At 36.2% G+C, this 19246-nt stretch overlaps 1 protein-coding gene across 1 annotated transcript in view; it reads right to left on the bottom strand.

Moving 5' to 3' along the window:
- Window positions 1–19246, bottom strand: part of ADGRB3 (adhesion G protein-coupled receptor B3) — a 3555978-nt gene that overhangs the window by 749903 nt on the left and 2786829 nt on the right. Inside the window, exons 17-18 of the mRNA XM_044063870.1 lie at window positions 16859–16985; window positions 14744–14847 (exon numbers count right to left, since the gene is read on the bottom strand). Coding sequence (XP_043919805.1) covers window positions 14744–14847; window positions 16859–16985 — 231 coding nt within the window. The remainder of the gene's footprint in view (window positions 1–14743; window positions 14848–16858; window positions 16986–19246) is intronic.

The raw sequence follows: 19246 nt of genomic DNA, 5'->3' as shown, positions 1-19246 counted from the left end.
GATGACAACTAAAATGTGACATTCACATCAACCAGTGCATAAAAAAACTAATCAAAAACTTGGGCTTCTATACCATAATCACAAACTACTCTCTCCTTCCACTAAACCCTCTCTTGCTACATCACTTCTCTTACCCTGTATTCTTTATGCAGTCCTAGTCCTTACAAACCTTCAGTCATCTCTCCTCTCTAAATTAGAACAATCCTACCATAACATAGCTAGGTTCACTGCCAAGCTAACATATAAATCCCACCATTGTCTCACTCAAGTCTTTATTGTAGCCTGAATTCCAAAAGCAATTTCTCATTCCACAACTACACATTACGCACTCTATACTCTATAACCCTCACCTCCTGTCCCTCCATCTCTAACATTGTATCACCATATAACCCCTCATCAGCTTCGGACATCTGACAAACATCTTCTATTTAACTATCTATCTATTTGATGAGTGAATGTCATCGCTGCTAGAACTTTAATGTTTTAGCGTTATGATACGTGAATGTTTCAGGTAGATATACAACATATATATATATTCTTTGTGAATGACCATGTATAGTAGAATAGAATAGTTTTTAATTGTATAAGTATAAGATTGCTTTATGCATCTAGCTTATATTTATCATATATTATATTGTTTATATTATTTAAGTTTAATATTGTTTTTATTTGAAAATGTTTTTTATTCAGTGTTGTGATATGTTTTTATGGAGACTGTTTACATTGTTTTGCATATATACTTTATTATTTAGATTATATAAGGGTTATATGGTTGTTGTGTGAAAGTTTCACTTAAAGTTTTTTATTCAGCGCTGTAATATACTCCTACGGAAACCTTTTGCAGTAGGTTTGATAACCATTTTTTGTATTTCTATATTATGGTTCTAGTCAGCGCTGTGATACACTCTTACGGAGACTTACGGAGACTGTTTAACAGTAGGTTTAATAAGTATTTTGTATTCCTAAATTATGGTTTTATTAGGTAGGAGATTATTTAATGTATTATTTATTGAATGTGAACATATATTTAAGTATATGCATATAACTTTTGAAAGCGTTGATTTCACTATATGAAAATGTTTTAACTCGGTTAATAAGGTGGTTTCAGTGAAGGAAATGACGGAATCACTTGGGAATGTTTTGAGTCCATTATATGAAATTGTTTTAACTTGGTTAATAAGGTGGTTTCATTGAAGGAAATGACGCAATTACTTGGGAATGTTCTGATTGGTAATAATGTTTTTAAATGTATCTTAGTACTCAGTCCGTTATGGTCTGAAGAAGCATTTTTGTGAAAGCGCTTACCGACTGAGTGCACAATAAATCGTTTTTGTGGTATAAATTTGGGAGCTGTTTTATTACGAAACGTTTGTTTGGACTATATCACATAGTTACAGAAATGTGTTTAATGTTCCTGCCATATACTTAAATATGGGCTAACAAGCAATTGCAGACCAACAGCTTTCTTACATGATCTTAAGGTTCTTCAAATAGTTCAAAGACAAATGCTTATGTGTATTAAGATTTTATAATATACTAATGGATACATGGATTCAGGCCAGCACAGAGTGTGGACTTACATAGGAGGTATTTAGTAGGCAAATGCTGAAAGTCACTACCAAAGGAAAAATCAGTGGTGTATCATACCTGGATTCTTCCAAGACTTTGGACACTGTGCACTGCATTTACTGCTTGATGGATTAGCTGGATCAGAATTAAAAAAAGAATGACCTAACCATGGATCAAGAGGTATCTAATCAGCTGAAGCCAAAAGTGAAATGGAAGGATTACTCAAACATAGAACAGTAATCAGAGAAATGCTTCAATGGATGGTTAAGTACTCAGGATATGCCTGTTCACACTTTTCATCAAGAATGTGTGGGGGTATTATCAGCCACAAAACTACTAGTGAACGTTGATGACAAACTACATCTATGCACAGTGCTAATGCCCCAGAAACACAAACATATCTAATGCCAGCCTCATGCAAAGCACTCATGGCATTTTAAATCATATAACTAAGCAATCATGGGTTTTGAAATCATGAAACTAAGTAATCATGGGCTTTGAAATCATAAAACTAAGGAAGTTCATACCATCAAGCTAAGGCAGTGCAATGTTACCCTTGAAAAAAAGATGGCATTCAGAAGAATGTACTCAACATCACAAACACAACTGAATTTCACACAAAAATAGATTACATTTCAAAAATCTGGGGGTCTTTAGTGATTAAGATTTAGCTTTCCAAGAACCCTGCTCTGATACAGTTATCGCAACTAACCATCCGCCAGACTTTCTTGAGTTAAAGGGTAACTAGTAGGTGAGCACACATTAAGAGTTTTTCTGCTCTTCTCAGCTTTTTCTAGCTTTTTGTTACCATTACACTCATGGACATCTCTACCTATTCATGTGATAGATCAGATGCTTATAAGATTCACAGAATTTATAAGGCAATTTAGTCTCATGTACACTAATGCCTTGCCAGTATCCACCATCAAGTTACACCCCCAACACACACATACTTCCTGAAGGAAAGACCTTAGGTAAGTCTGCCCTAGGGATAGATTTCTGAGTACCTATTCAGTCATCCAAGTGCAGTTTAAAAGATAATAACATGAAACATTTGCTTAATCTGCAGGGACCATTTACTTCAGAGATGGGTGGGGGCACTTTGTAATGAATCTATCACTCTATCATGTTCTCCTTATAAGCTGGTGAAGATTTAGTTCCTTGGTTTTGGTGTCTCTGGCACTATTAAACTTATGGAGATACAGGATATCAAGTACAAAACAGTCTCTAACAGCACATTAGACAAGGCACAAATCACATTTCAAGAGTTTATATAAGATACTCAGTAAAGAAATAGAGACTCTAGCCTCTCCTGAAGATCAAATGGAAGTGTAATCAATGCTGAATACAAGGTAACAATGACTTTTTTTAGATCTAGATGATATACACTTGACTTCCAGTTGTGCGTGCTAAGTAGAGGAATGTTCTCACTACAGTTGGTCTACAATGATCAAAAAGAAAAGGAATTTTAAACTTAGTTTCCAGGGGTCCTCAATGCTTTTTCATTTTGCAGTGGGGTACTTTTGACATTATATGTGAGGGTTAGGTTATTTTGCAGAATGTTCAGATCCTATTCTCAGTACTCTGGGTATTACTAGGGTAAGTTATTTTTGAAGAGTACAGAAGTCAGTGGGGGTCTTGACAATAAACACTGAGTTTGCAGTTATCTGAAAAATTAGTTAACCAGGTGTTTTGGTTCCTTGGTCTGGAGATCAGAGTATTAAATACTGAAAAGCAGAGGCCCTAGCAGAGAACCATTGGAAACTCCATGGCTTACTTTCATATTCTTAGATGAAGAACCTAACATGAAAACTATATGAGTTTTATCTCTTATCTAGTTTGCTATGCATCTTACCAAATAGGGATAGATTTCAGAGCATATAGCCTTCTCACTATGCTTGCATGGACTGTAGTACATTATGATACACTATGTGAAAAGCATTACTACTGTCTACAGCCTGAGTGACCATTCTTGAAGAGGTTAGTTAAATTTAATAAGCAAGATCTCCCCTTTGCAAAGCCAAATTGTTGAGGGACAAGCCTTATAAGATTTTTGACATCATTATTGATAAGGTCAGTTATAATGCACTCCATATATTTGCAGATCAGGCTCATCAGACCAATGCGTCAATAATTTCTGGAATCCATGATGGGGGCCATCTTTATGGAGTGGCTTCACCTCCGTGAAGTCCCATAATTCAGTAACAAATCTTGTACTTAACCTTACATTAAGCAGTTTGCAAAGAACTTTAGTGAGAATGTATTTACTACAATTTATTAAACATACAGGTATGTTGGCAGGTCCCATTGAAGAAGTGCTTTGGGCCTTTGATAGCATCTGAAGAACATGTTCCTTGGTGATAATCAGAAGTGTAAGGAATTTCAGAATATGTGGAATTCAGAAAAAAAAATATTTTATGTCTAAAATATGTACTGCATATGGCTAGAACATTAGCAATTTCAATTCAGTTGGAGTGGCAATACTATTTTGAATAAGCTCTGAGCATTGTTGGGCATTGTTCCTTCGTTGCATAAAATAGCTGAAGAAAGAGTTGTAATTATCCTTACCTTCGGTGGGAACTTAAGTTTATGAGTTGCTTTATTAGTTCTAATAGTATTTTTTTCAATTCACGAATAATAATATTTACCACTATCCTTTTCATACAGAGTTTTGGATCTGCTACAAAATTTGATGGTTTTTTTTTCTTCTTTTTAAAATTTTGTTTTTGTTCGTAGAGCATCAGGGTATTTTTTTTTTTTTTAATTTACCATTAATTACTGCTCTGTTCAGGAATGCCTATTCCATTTATTTATCTAAGTTAGCATAAAAATCCTTTGTGTAGCTTTTTACGATATAAGTATGAGCTAGTAGTGACATAGGTGAATTTTGAGATCTCATCACTGAACGTTATGCCCATGTGAAAACGTTAAATTGATTTCAGAGGCACTAGAGGTTTTGAAAGTGAATGTTAAATGCATGTGGTCCATTATCACTGGGAAAGGAGAGGCCAGGAAAATAATACATATACAGGCTATATCTGTGAGGACCAAATCTAGAATGGTGTGTTCTGCAGTGGGCTTATTAGCTCTCTGTTCTAAGGAATTTTTAATGATTATGTCAAGGAACTTCTGGGTGTATACTATGTCAGAGGTATAGGTGCTCTAGTTTATTGAGGGATAGCTGAAGTCTCCCAAAATACTGGAATTCTTGTTAACAGGAAGTTATTTGAGTACTTTTAGGAGTTTAACATAATTGTTGGGGGCATGCAGGCTATGAGATGGTAGTTTGTCATGTTTATGGTGATTTGGAGTTCTTTGAGTTTTGTTTACTGGTCTTTTCATAATAATTGCTTGGCCAGTATGATTCCAAATAACAATAACAGACTCATCACTATACATATCACAGAAGACTGAGATCAGTAAAGCATCAAAGCAAAAAAAAATAAAATGCCTTTCTTTGAATGCAAGCCCACAGATTACTTGATTCAACCAGCTGTAAACTAGCTCTATTACTTGCTTGACATCCGTGTCTCAGAACTCTGCATTCCACTACTGGAAACGTGCTATAGTGCTTCTCATGTACTTAAGAAATATTACGAAGTACCCCACTCTATTTATATCTTTAACATCTGTAAGCCCATGACTGAGGTTATAAGGGCACATCAGTCCGTTGGCCTGAAGAAGGCCTCTGGACTTACTGAATCATCTACAGGCTCTGCTTGTAAGGAGTAACGTAATATACTTTTAACTAACACTTAGTGCTTCAATCATTTCGGAAGACCTGTGCTGTAAAAACTTGTGCTTTACCTACCTTAATGTAACTCGGTTGTCCTTTTATTCTCTAAACACTCTATCCCTTCACAGAATTCCCCTTGCTATTTACTTCTATCTCATCTTGGCTATCCAGCTAACGTTTAACATTTAGTACTTAGTATGAAGACATACAAAACTACCCACTTACTTCTTTGTACTCTTTTTTTCCCAATAGTTATCATCTTGTCACCCAGTTTTCCATGTCACAATCCAACTATTGGTTTGACCACTCCCTGCTACACCACTTGGTCTCTTATCACTGGCTTACAGTTCTTTAACCCTTCTTAATATGACACCATCTGCATTTCAATTTGTCTAACGACTTATGCATTTCTCTTGATCAAAGTTTTTTTTTCCCTAGTCTGTTTGGGTCCCTTGTAAGACTATGCAAATGAATAAGACTTTCAGATTTCTACTGTTCTTTTAGGAATTGCTGACGTTCTTTAGAAATGTAAAGCTTGAACAATGACCAAAACAATATTGTTCTTTAGATACCTTTACTGATAATCCAATAACTGTCCTGCATCTTGATATTTATTCATCTATTGTATTTTCAGATAAATCTATACTGCGTATTCTGCTACATTATACGATACATGCATGGTGGTGTTTTCCTTCATTGAAAATGGGATACTAATTCATAAGAGCATTTCCAGATAACACACACAAATACATAAATGCATTCTAAAAGCCTCACTAGCATTTACTGTATAAGGTACATGGGCATACAGAAAAGAAAGACATCTCTCCTAGTTGTATAATTCAGTAAAGGGGGGATAATACTAAACATATTAAGGGATGCATCTGCTTTTTATAATTTGCCTTTTCAGAAAGACACTAGATGAATGAATGCAAAACTGCTAGTAGGTAAGGGTTGTAAAAAAATATACTAACATGTCAGCGATATGTTGAAGAACAGTAAGATAACATGAGAACAGTAACAAAACTGAAGTGTAGCTCATCAATAAAGTAGCAAGAGGACAGTTAGCCATGTTTATGCAGCTCATAATATGCAACTTACAACTGAGTAGCGGTGTCTACAAAAAAATGATTATGATTACCCAGTTGTGTGGAAGATATAAAGACAAAGTGCTTACTATCTTTACTTTGATTGAGTAAAAGAATAAGCAAGCAGATCTGCCAGAGCGGCCTTAGGTCAACTGGTGCCCTAGGCAAAAGGGCTCCATGGCGCCCCCCACCACACCATCTGGTGCCCCCATCCTAGTCTACCTACACCAAATAAATACTGGAAAAGTGCCCCTACTAGAGCGGCGCCCTAGGCGGCTGCCTAGTTGGCCTATGCCTAAGGCCGGCTATCTGGCGAAACACATAGGAATATTAGGAGAATTTTAAATTCACAAGGTCAATTTAAAGTCTGGATTCTCTTATATTAGTTAAAGTAGCACTGCATCCTGGGATTTTTCCTATGTTTAACATACACTATTTAGATGAAGGCCGCTCTATGTCCAGAAACAGAATATTTATTAACGTATCTGAATTTGTTTAGCAGGGTAGAGTACTGACAGATTCTGACCATTTTAAATCTCACTCTAGGGACTGAAAGATTCATAGCAGTAAATACAAAAAACCCCATATTATTAATCGTGTGTATTTTCATTTGACTAGCAGGCACGTGGTTCTAAAATACGTTTGTAATATACGTACACTCATTATTGGAGCTGCACAAATAGTTCATTGTTTTGAGTCTACTACTGAACATGTGGTACCTGCCAACATACATTTTCTACACTTAAATCATTAACTGAAGTAATCTTCAGGAAGAAAGGGTACAGTATTAGACCACAGATTATATAAATGGCCTGAGAAAACATGCTGCCTTCTGTGATTTGATTTGGCATGGACTGTGGTGAACAATGGTTGAAACAGTGACAAGGCCTTGCAATATAAGGTACTGTACTGAATCTTAGTTAGCTGACATTCACATAAAGGGTCTATATCAAAAGGTTAGAGACTTCAATACAATTGTCATGAACAGTAGATAATAAGAACAAGTGGAGAATGCAACTGTAAAGCCCTTTTTGTGAGCAGCTTGCCTGTTATAACCTCCCACAATGTCCAATTCCATAGGACACACACCTTGCAGACTTTACAGCTGCTGCTGCTGTTTTAAAATGAATGCAAGGCAGGCTTCTGTCAGGGTGTTTCTGCTTACAAGTGTTGTCCATGGCAGTATGTAATGCCTTAGAGTGCACAATGTCTTACCACTCACGACTGGATTGTTGCTGGACCTGACGCAATGATTGATTTCATTTTTGTTTTGCACACCTATTGTACATCTAGGCTCCACCATATGCTGAATGTACTAGGAAAATACCAGCATGTTTGTTTGCACCATGGAAACATGAAGCGCAGAAAAGATTAGAGTGATCCAAATTTGAGGACGGCAACAAAATAATAAATAAAACTTAGTATCAGGTAATCCATACAGAAGGTGAGATATTGCTAGTGAATTTCCACATAGTTCATGCATTTACAAGTAAGCATTTGTTAAATAAAAAATGTATTAGCAATGACTCCTACATCTTAAGGGAATAGGATATAAGTGCCGCAAAATAATATACTTTCACAATATAAGTTTAGCATAATACCCGCAAAAGCCTTCAAGTTAGGCTTCTTAAGAGTTCCAACATAAGATATGCATGTTGTAGAGTATTTTTGTAAGCCAAATAAAGGCAAAAAGGCAGCCTCTGGCAATTTCATATACTGTCTACAGAAAATGTTAAGCTGTGGTTATTCTGCATTTGTGTGATATTGTAGACAGCAAGAACATCTCTAAAGCAAGGCTCTAACACTTTTGTTAGCAATTTAGTAAAACTATTTATTTTGGCTATCTGAGCAAAGCAAAATAAATTTATGCAAAACAGACCTTTTGGCTGTAAATTTCAGAAGTTAAACACAGTCTAAGAGTGCATCAGTTTTGTTCAGAATAAACTGCAACACAACATTGCTAGAATGAAAACAGTTACATCATAAACAAGTTTAAAAAGTTGCTTATTTTATTCTGGCAGATTCCAGCACTGACATTTTTTCATCATGATGACATTTTATTTAAAGCAGCATAAAGATGATGAAGTTATTTAACGGGAGCACCTCAAATAATCCAAACATTTTAACAGTGGGCAATTCTTCAAAAGGTTTGGTTACATATAATATGAATTTCACAGATTTCTGGACATCTTTGATTGGACTACGATTTTCTACACAATTTTTGATGCACTATTTTTGGATAAATGTTCTGATTTAAAGAAATACATGGAACTGTTATGTTTTTATAATAAATGTACAGCAATGCATAAACATTTGCTAATGAGAGCAATGTGATTTGATTATGGAACCATAAGCCTTTGAAATATGCTTCCTCATCACAGAAATAGATTCTGAAGAGGAAAGCATTCAGGACAGAATCCTGAGGGGTACAACTAGTGATGTGCCTTTTAAATGAGAGGAGACCAGCAGCTCTTATGGTGTGCATTCCATCAGAGAACCAGTCTGCAAAATAACAGGTACTGCAGGAGTTTATGTTTAGAACAGTGAGTTTATCAATAATGCTTGCATCAGGAAATGTACTGAGCATTTTAGCTAGGTTCAGATAGGCTGTGTCGGCAAAATGGCATTTGATGATGGCATCTGTTATATTTTCAAAGAAATAAAGCATCTAGTTTTCAATAAGGCAAACTGATCAGAGTCAAGGGTTGTAGATCACCAATTTAGCTATTTAAGAGGGTTACTAAGGTAAGTGCTATCTATTCTGTGGACCAGGACTCAATGGCACAAGTATGACTATGTGCTAAGACCCAATGTCACAAATGCACACAGTATTCATCTCACATAGGAGTTCCCAGTGGGAGTGGGTGTGCATCAGGGTTCAGCTTTGAGCCCACTGTTCTCCACACTGGTGATGGACTACATTGGCAAACAGATGGGAAGGAACAAAGTTGTTGCATGGCAGTTATGTAGCATTACAACCAGACTCTGAGCAAAAACTTCAGCAAAGGATAGGAAGATGGGATGCAAAACTGAAGGCTCATGGGAGGAAACTAAGCACAGATAAGACAGCTGTAATGGCAGCAAATGGGGGAAATCAGAAGAAGACAGGAACTGAAATAGAAAAATAGAAAGGAAAATAGCGGAATAGGCTAACAGCTTCAAGTACCTGGGAGGACTGGTTCAGGAAAAGGGGAAGTCTGAATGAGGAGGCCAAAGTTAGAATCAGAGGAACTGCAGCCAACTGGCACAGATTGTCAGGGGTATTGTGTTACAGAAGAATGCCAAAGAAGCTGAAAAGTAAGGTGTTAAAAACAGCAGTGCAACCAGTACTATCGTATGGAACAGAAACCTGTGCAGTGAAAGTACAGCATTTGAGGAAGCTAAAGGTTATTGAGATGAAGTGTCTGAGATGGGTGGTAGGATGCACACTGTGGGATAGACAAAGTAATGAGGAAATCAGAGCATAAACCCAAGCAGCTCCAATTGCAGACAAGGTCAAACAGAAGAGATTAAGGTGATTCACACACATTTTCAGGAAAGCAGAAGGCAATCTGGTTAAGAAGATTTAGGTCAATCAGGAAGGAAAGAGGTAATAAGGGCATCCAGCAAAGAAACAGATGCATTGTGTGACAAAAGACCTGCAGCAGTTAGGCGTGACTGTCAAAGAATGTAGTATAGTGGCATTGAATTGAAAAGATGGTGACTGTTGAAGAGACAACCTGACCCAATATAGAAGAAGGGAAAAAAGGGATTGATGACGATGATGATACAGATTATGCTGGTAAGTTTAATAGGATGACTGGTGGCACAGCATGTGATGGAGCTGCCCTTATAGCACAGTGCAATGATGATATTTCTCCAAATATCAGGCACATACCCCATGACAAACTAAGACTGAAAAATTTAGAATGGATTCAGCAATTTGAACTTATTAGGAGTTATGCTATTATATTGCTTGGACGTATGGAGTTATAGTGATTTTGAGGAAAAGAGTTTAACAATTTAAAGAGCAAAACATGAATGAGTGGCAAGGGTGAAAATGGAAGTGAATTTGCCACCTGGGACTTTGCTTATACCTTCAGGATCAGCTAGGTAGTGCTATTCAACTGGAATTGGTAAAATTATGGGTGTTACTTGAAGTATTCAATATAGTCTGTACAGGTATCCTTGGAAGAGGTGGCTACTTTCAGTTTATGCCCTACCTTAGTCTTCCTAAATGTTGGCCTGCCTACCTAACTTTTTACAGTGCAAGAAGTGTTTTCCTCTTATTATAGTGTCTGTTTACATAGGAGTTCCACCAAAGAGGTTCAGTTTTCAATTTCCCACTCTACCTATACTGAATGATGATGGATTCCATCTATGTGTGTGTGTGTGTGTGTGTAGCACCCTTAGTACACCTTTGAATTTCTTCAGTCCCTCAAACAGACACATTAGGTTGTCTTCGAGCAATCACTGAATGTATACATTTATTGGGAAGGATGGTACTAGTTTTGCAGGAGATGATGGCAGTCCAATGGTCAAATTTGATTGAGGATTGAATGGCAGTAATATGGAAACAGGCAGAGGAAATGTTTGCAAGGACAATGTCACGAGAGTTGTTACCTCTAGGGAGAACTTTGAATATTTGATTGACGGAGTTGGTATTGTTAAAACTAAGGAACCACTGGACATATTTATTATTTGTTGTAAAAGATTTCCATTTGATAGATGGGTAGTTAAAGTCACCCAGGACTACAGTAATTGAATTAATTGGTAAATGGTCCAGCTTATCGAGATAGTTGTCATGGCAATCAACAGATATTGAGGGTGATCCACAGTTAGTACTAACATTGCAATTAGCTTTATTTGGTGTGACTGAGATAAGAAGGATGTTCAAACTGGTGTCAAGAGGTATATGGCATGTGCTCATGGGGGAATGATAGGAGTGTGGGTAAATATGGATATGTCCCATTAATTCCAGATGGTCTGAACAATTGTAAATGGAATACTATCAACACAGTGACTCCAGGACTCAGTAAAAAACATATATGCACATGTCTAAGTGTCAAGATGTCCTCAAGACAGGGAAGTTTTTTTGTTCAAACTCATAACACTGAGCAGTGCCAGCATAATACAATCCTGTTTGGAATTTGCTAGGTCTGAATGCTTAATAATTGAATCTCGCCTAAAAAAGACAATGTGAGGGCAGAAGAAAAATAAAAAGCATTAGCCAATATGCTGAAAGCCTGAGGAGAGAGATGCAGGCAATTCCTGGCAAAAAACGCTAACCTGTCAATTGTTGCCTCCCATGTTGACACACAGGGAATTCCCTTGTAATGACACCTATCTGTTAGTCGACTATGGAAGTCAATTAGCTTATTTTGGAATTATAGCATTATTCTCTGAAATAACCTCACATCATGAGATAACTGTTGTTCTGGAAGCATCTAGTGACTACTTTGAATGCTTCCAGATAGTAAGTAGATGCTTAACACAAGAGAAAAAGGCATTTCAATATATTTTATTAGGTATTACATTTTTATTAACAGCACATTAGAAAACTAAATGGAATTTATGAAAGATTTATTACTAACAAGTTAGAAAAGTAAACATGATTTATAAAAGATTTAAGGAACTGCTTTTATTAATTTGTTATTGTACATTACTTAGATTTATACTACATTTGCCACAGCCCAAGAGGAATGTGTTTGCCTAACTAAGAAATGTTGTATTCTCAGTTTCATTGATAATATGGCTCAAATCTCAGAAATAAATGTAAATATGATTCTGCAAAGATGTATATTTGTCAGGGGAAAAGGTAGTATGCAAGAAATGGATATGCCTGTTTTGAAATAAGAGACAGTCTGCTAACGTTTCCTTTCAAAGACTTCTGAGGTCAGTTCTATCATTTTCCTTGATTGTTTCATACTGACCATGTTTTGAAAGTGAAGAACCTATATCTGCTTTTAGCACCATTTTGCAGATAATTTTCTCAGAAGACTACAATGTTTATGTGGATGATAATGGCTCAAGAAAAACGAGCCATGATGTGTCTGCCTTGACAGTTTCCATGACAACCTGAAGAAATCATTGCAGTGTACACTATGTAGTGGCTTTGGCAATACACTGACACCTGTGAGTGACTGTAAAGATTCAGTTTAGATTGTTTATTTTTGCTATACCAATCCATTTGGCATTTTGTTGAATATTGCCAGTCTGACTTACATGGGCAGGGCATACAATATGGACTTCCCACTCAGGATTTCTTACAGATTCATTTAATTTAGTTAGGAAAGGTTGTAATTTATTGCTACATTTGAAAGTTTCATTAAACAGCTCATCTAAACATTAGTCTTGCCTTTATAAAAGATAACCAAAGTGAGAGAAGAAAATATGTTGCTTGTATGAAATGTTTAAAGAAGCAGTGCACAGCTGCTCTACACTAGAATTCCTTAGCAATATTTATGGAATGACCAAACGTCAGAAATGTTTTGGGATTTCATACTTCACTGGATTTCATACATGATAATGCTTATTGATATTCCTATGCTTGTCTTTTACCACACACTAAATAGAACTAAGCAATAGATCTCCATACAGTGTCTAAAGCAAAGGCTCTTTAACTACATGTTGCACTTAGGTCAGTATCTATTTATTCTCAAAATGAATGAGATTTTTGAACTGAAGACATATTAAAATGTTACATTTCACAAAAAATAAAATTCATGTGCTGAAGTGTAGCCTTGGTGTCCTAAGGAAGATAGTCAGATAATCATGCAATCTATTCCAGTGATGCAGTGCTGTTCATAATAAATAGTTTATATTTTAAGCTGTTTGGTGACCAGATGCACAGAGAGATCTATATCATGCCTTCTCCTGAATACCAGTTCTGACTCTCTGCTCACTTAAAAACTGAATGGGGATCCAGTTCTGAAAATGTGGGTGCTCATCCTGGATCAACAGATTGCCAACACACTGACTAACTCTGCAATGATTGTTATGGCTGTGAGTTCAGGAGACATTTGATAAACCTTGTAACTGGAAGTCATGCCTTGGATTACTCTGTAAGAAAAGAAATCTTAAAGACTGAAAATTAGTTCAGATTCTGGCAAACAAGATGCCCTTACAGCATACAACACTTTTACTGCTGGAAATTAACAATAAAAGTGCTAGCAATATCCTCCTTGTGCATGCAAAACTAGCACTGGAGTTCATTTGAAATACAACACAATACTAGGACTGACACCTGAAGAAGTATTAGGGGAGATTTCTGCTCCTGTTTAATATAGTACTCCTTGCAACTGACATGTAAACACAAAACTGACATGGCCGCTTGCTTACAAAAATAATTACACATACTTAAAAATACATTATACACATACTTTTCACTTTGTGCTGGGTCTACTTTGGAAGCTTGAAGTTTCAAAACTTTGAACTTTATATGGTTGAGACCATAAGATCGAAGTTTTGAAACTTTGAATGGTTTAAATGGAGATCATCATACAACATGGAATGGGAAGATTACCATTCTCTTCAATGTATTGTGATCTCGGAGTTGGAATATTTAATTAGCAGGGGCATGTGGGGTACATGGGGGCTTGCCCCTTGCATAAACGTAAAAAAAAAATGTTTTTATTTTTTTTTACTGAAGTTTTGAACTTTCAAAACTTCAGTGTTATGGTCTCGGCCATATGAAGATCGAAATTTAGAAGGTTTGAGCTTCCAAAGTAGATTCATTGTGCCTGCTACTTACACTATCTTTTTCATACTAATACAGCTGAAATTAACTATGTGTGTAATAATTACCTTGTATAGATGACCCTTCTCTATACCTTTACTTTAAAGACTACAGATATGTCTTGTCCATGATATCAAGCAGAGAGTATGTTTACTTTCTGAAAGAATTACCTTGTATGTCAGCAATTCTGTACGTAGACGAAGTGCAGGAAATGAGCAGCTGAATGAGTGTTAATGCACAGTTGTTGAACAAATGGCTGCTCTATCCAGGATATCGGGGCATACTTTGGAAAGACGTAGCTATGCCACAACTGTTCACTTTCCTCAATTCACCATACTTAAGGTACACAGTTTATGTCAACTGAGAAGCAAAACATGCGACTTTACCACCAGATCTCACCAGAGAATGCCAAAACTAAGCAAGTGAAAAATGTCTGATCATGTCGCTCTGCTTCCCTACAGCAACAACTTTATTGCTCTAATTGTAACTTGCGCACTTGCCAAAACAAGTAAATGAATAAATAAATAAGTAATATCCACTATGCCATTTTTCCATTGCTGTATCTATGGAAAACAATGGTTACTAGAAGTAAAGATGCATATAAATGTAATAAATACTTTGCTATAGTTTATTTACCTCCACAAAACAGCATAGACTACTGTTAGAGTAACCAAAGCCAGGCAAGATAGGCCACAGCCCACTACTAATGTCACAGAAGGCATTCCTGATTGTCCCATACTCTGTGGAAGGAAGGAAGAAAGAGAAAGTCAGTTGAAAAGGGCACATTGTGTCACTCATAAAATAAAATGCATCTATTAGAAAATAACCCATAATACAGTATTATAATGTGTTAGCAAATTTTTTGAGTATTTTTACACAAAAAGTAGATTATAAAAGCTTGTTTACAGATATAGATTAGTGGTGTTTGGTTGAGTGCAAAATGTAGTTGCAGTTCCTAACAGGGAATTATACTTGATATATCACCAGAACATTCCACTGCGACTTAAGATCGAATGTCATGGTACACTGGAACCAAGGTGGTAGTAACCTTCCATATCAGTAAGGAAAGCCGATACTTTGTTTCCAAGAATATGAACCACATGGGTAATAAGCCCTTACACTGCAGCACAGCAATGGGTAGTTATATTCTCTAGTTGTCACAAATGTGACTAATCATTTTGCCCACCTATTCCTACACTTACAGTTACTCACTGAAACAGTCACATGAACATTTCAGTACTGTTTGTGCTATAAGCAGCTCATACGAACACATTGTACCTAAACAGGCAATTACAATCTTCCAACTACTTTATGTCCATATATAAATTTTCATGCCATTTACAGAAATGTGCAGTAAAAGTTAATTAAAAACAAATGTTTAATATTGCTGCAACCTTTACTGATGGTGGGTGTTGATCTATATTTCTGTGTAGGAACAGTGAAGCACAGTGAAATTTATAGGTATATTTTCCATACACACAAATATATATATATATATATATATATATATATATATATATATATATATATATATATGGTAGGTTTGTTAAAATGCATGATTTCCTCTGGGAAAAAGTTACTCTTTGCTCCATGTCAGTCTTAAGGAGGCTTTCAATGTCTTAATTTTATTATCCCCTTTATACTGTCAAATATGACTTAAAACAAGCCTGTTGGATATCATGGAAAAGTAAATGGCCTTCAGAATGGGAATTGAGTCCATAACCTGAATCATAGATCTTTACCATCCTACTTTAGGAAGCTTTTATTACATACATATCTTGCTGAATTCCATCACTTTATTTTAAAACACAATTAATGTAAATTTCTTAAGTGTTCCAGTATCTTATTTAGTTTTCTCTAGACACTATTATTATTATAGTATGCAGAACAGTCTTTTCTAACTAGCAGGGCCACAAGCCATATTGAAAGAGCAGACATTTAAGAGGTTGGTGACATATAACCAGAATATACAACAGGGATACTGTGGTGTTCTCAAAGGAATGATTACAGAATTAGTTGCTAAGTAATAACCAGAAATAATATGGAACACTGCAATACTACAGAAAATATCACATTTTTTTCATATGGAAAAAAATGATGGCTGCAATTACCTGCCACTGCTAGTTGGAAAATGTATAGCCAGTAATAAAGAAAGAAATACATAGAAAAAGAAATATATAGTTCTGGAATGTCTAACAATATCAAGATACACATGTTTGCACATTTTTAAACAATTACAGGTCATCTCAATAACGTGATAAACAACAACTCTAAACATGTTTTCAAGCATTTATCGTTCCTTCAAGTTGCTCTTTTCAGCTAATCATTAAGAAAATTTCAGGAGGAGCAGCATTTACATATTTGATGCAGTTCACACATTTACTGTCTCTCTCTCTCTCTCTCTCTCTCTCTCACACACACACACACACACACTATTCTTGGAGCACTGCACACTGCAGCTGCTTGGATTACAGTGACTGACTATGGGAGAATATGAAACGATTTAAAAAAATCTTGACTAACTGCGTCAAGAAAATTATTCTGTTTTCTTTAAATCTGCTCTCTGTTGGAAGATGACCAACACACACACACACACACACACACACACACACACACACACACACTGAGTATGCAGTATTTATCAACAGAGAATACATTTTCAAATATCACTTGGAGATAATTCTCTTTAAAAAATCATAATTTGTTGCTCCCCTCATACAAAATCGCAGTTTTATTTTCTTTGTTACTTACTATTTCTCTTGGTTGCTGAGCCAAAATGGCGAAGGTGGAGAGACGATCACATAAGCATTTCGTATGGGATGCATCGGTAAGCACAGTTTTACATCCCTGAGTGGACCAGGTTCCCCAAGAATCGTTCCTGCGATGGAGGAAACAGAAGGAATAAATTCGTTTCCATAGTTTGATTAAATAAACACAGTTAAATTCCGACTGCTATCACATCCTCTGCACAGCATTCAGACTATTAAATCAACAACATTTTAGATGAATTGTTAACAGTCAATGCAAATGACAAGCAACTCAGATTTGAAGAGAGCTGTCCAAGGTTTCTAGTACTGATTGATCACATTCCTCTGTATGATCTTCTCATAGATAGCAGCACCTACCTACTGTATATTGTCGAAACACCATTTAACACTGTGCATGAACATAGAGGTAAAATCCTTGGTCATACCGATGCCTTCCTTCCCCAGTGCAAATTTAATAAAATCTTCAGTATCTGTTAAATCTGAAGCACTGAGTTTTGCTGGATCTTATTTTCCTGGCTGTTCTAATTAGCAGCCTTTGGATGCTTCCTAAGGGAGAATTTCACCCTGGAAACGGACAGCATCAGATTGATACACTATTCCTTTACTGAAGCTACAATACAGGGGTGGGTTTCATCTACCACAGCATCTGCAAGGCACTGTACTCGCGCCTGATACTGATTTTTCCCCCTTGGCAACAGCCTCCACAAACATCCCAAACGCCCAGAATTTTATGTCAGATTTGTGGTGGTTTTATTTAGGTTTGGAGTTCCGGTTCTGTCAAGTTGAGTCCTATCCTGAATTTGACGCACACGGCTTTCCACCCCAGGAAAAAAATACGAATGGTACGGACCAAACAGTGTTCTTGATGTAGAAAAACTAGGTAAAACGTACACATAAATTCGTGTTTTGTAAAACCATAGTTTCACAAGGCCCCTATGGTCAAGATAGGGTCGCAGCACAATGTTCTGGTATCTCAGATCAGTTGAATCGGAATTAAAGGTGAGGGTGAGATCATACACCTAACAGCAGAGTCCAGGCATGTTCTCAGCAATAACGGCCATTTCAACTGAGGGTTTTCTATGAAGTTCATGGAAACTGATATTCTTTCACTTGTTAATGTAGTGGCTTTCATAGCTGCACAACAGTGCATAGACCTGGGCAGTAGGCAATAAATGCATACCTACCTTCGAAATGAAACACGGTTTAAATTATGAACTTCTACTTAAAATGACCTGTAAAGAAAGTTTCTGTTAGCTCCAGCCTGTACACGTGTTTTAAGTTTCATTTTTGGTACTTAAGATGTACGTATATAAATAATCTGTGTTGATAACCGCTATAACTGTCCAGATTTTTGCCTCTTATTTTTGGTCTCTTTCTCATAAAACATGAGAATTTCTGGCAAATCATTAAAGACTGAAGTCACTAAATAATAACAGACATTTGAGTCTCAAGACTTCATATTTCTCAGAAAATACAGAGAACGCACAAAATAGCACAAATATGCTATGCACAATTAGACTGGATAATGTGTACTTGTGTTGGGGTGGGGGTGGCTAAGAAGTATACAAGAAATTTAAAGATAGAGGGGTTACAAAGGGAACTTCAGTGTCTTGGGGCAAGTGCACTTTACTGTCTTGGCATTTTACCCAGGTGGACATAAGGAAAGAGAATGCACTGTATGAACTGAATATTTTCACAAATGTACTTAAGTTGTGTAGTGCACTCCAATAAAAAGTTACTACTCCCAGAATATGATACCAGCAGAAGGAGGGGTAATATAAAAGACATGAAGTATGTGACAATAAACTATAAATTTATAACAAAAGATTAAAGGGAGGTGGTGCTTCAGAAAACCATGTTTTACAAATTCAGTGAGGCAAACAATATATTTTATGAATCAGAGAACATTTTTTTACAGGAAATACTTTTATGCAAACATGGCAAATAATCTAATAAGGATTCTAAAGGTACGAAGTGAATGCCCACATGAAAGCACTGTATAGCTTGATAGACTGAGCAGGAAATACATTATTCACTTTCCTGAATGTTAGTGAGTGCAGTCATATTAATGAATACAGTAATTAAGAGATTAAGTGGTTTAGTAGATAAAATACTTGCCTTACAATACCAAGGTTTTAAGGTTCATTACTGACTGAGCAGAGTTAGTAAGTATGTCATGTTATGTCTTCATGAATTTTCTTTCCTGAGAACATACTGTTTAATTACTAATTCTAAACTGGACACATATGTTGTACCTTTATCCTTTATCTTTGGTTAAATGGAGGCTGAGAAGCACCCATTCTGTTAGGTTAATGATTAATATTACATTAAAGGTTACACTAATGTGAAAGGGAATTTTGGAGAAACTAGA

Source organism: Protopterus annectens, chromosome 2.part2 (genome assembly GCF_019279795.1).
Source record: "Protopterus annectens isolate FY-2018-M chromosome 2.part2, PAN1.0, whole genome shotgun sequence".
Lineage (NCBI taxonomy): Eukaryota > Metazoa > Chordata > Ceratodontiformes > Protopteridae > Protopterus > Protopterus annectens.
Note: the sequence above shows the minus strand (reverse complement) of the source record. Positions and strands in the feature narration are given on the sequence as shown.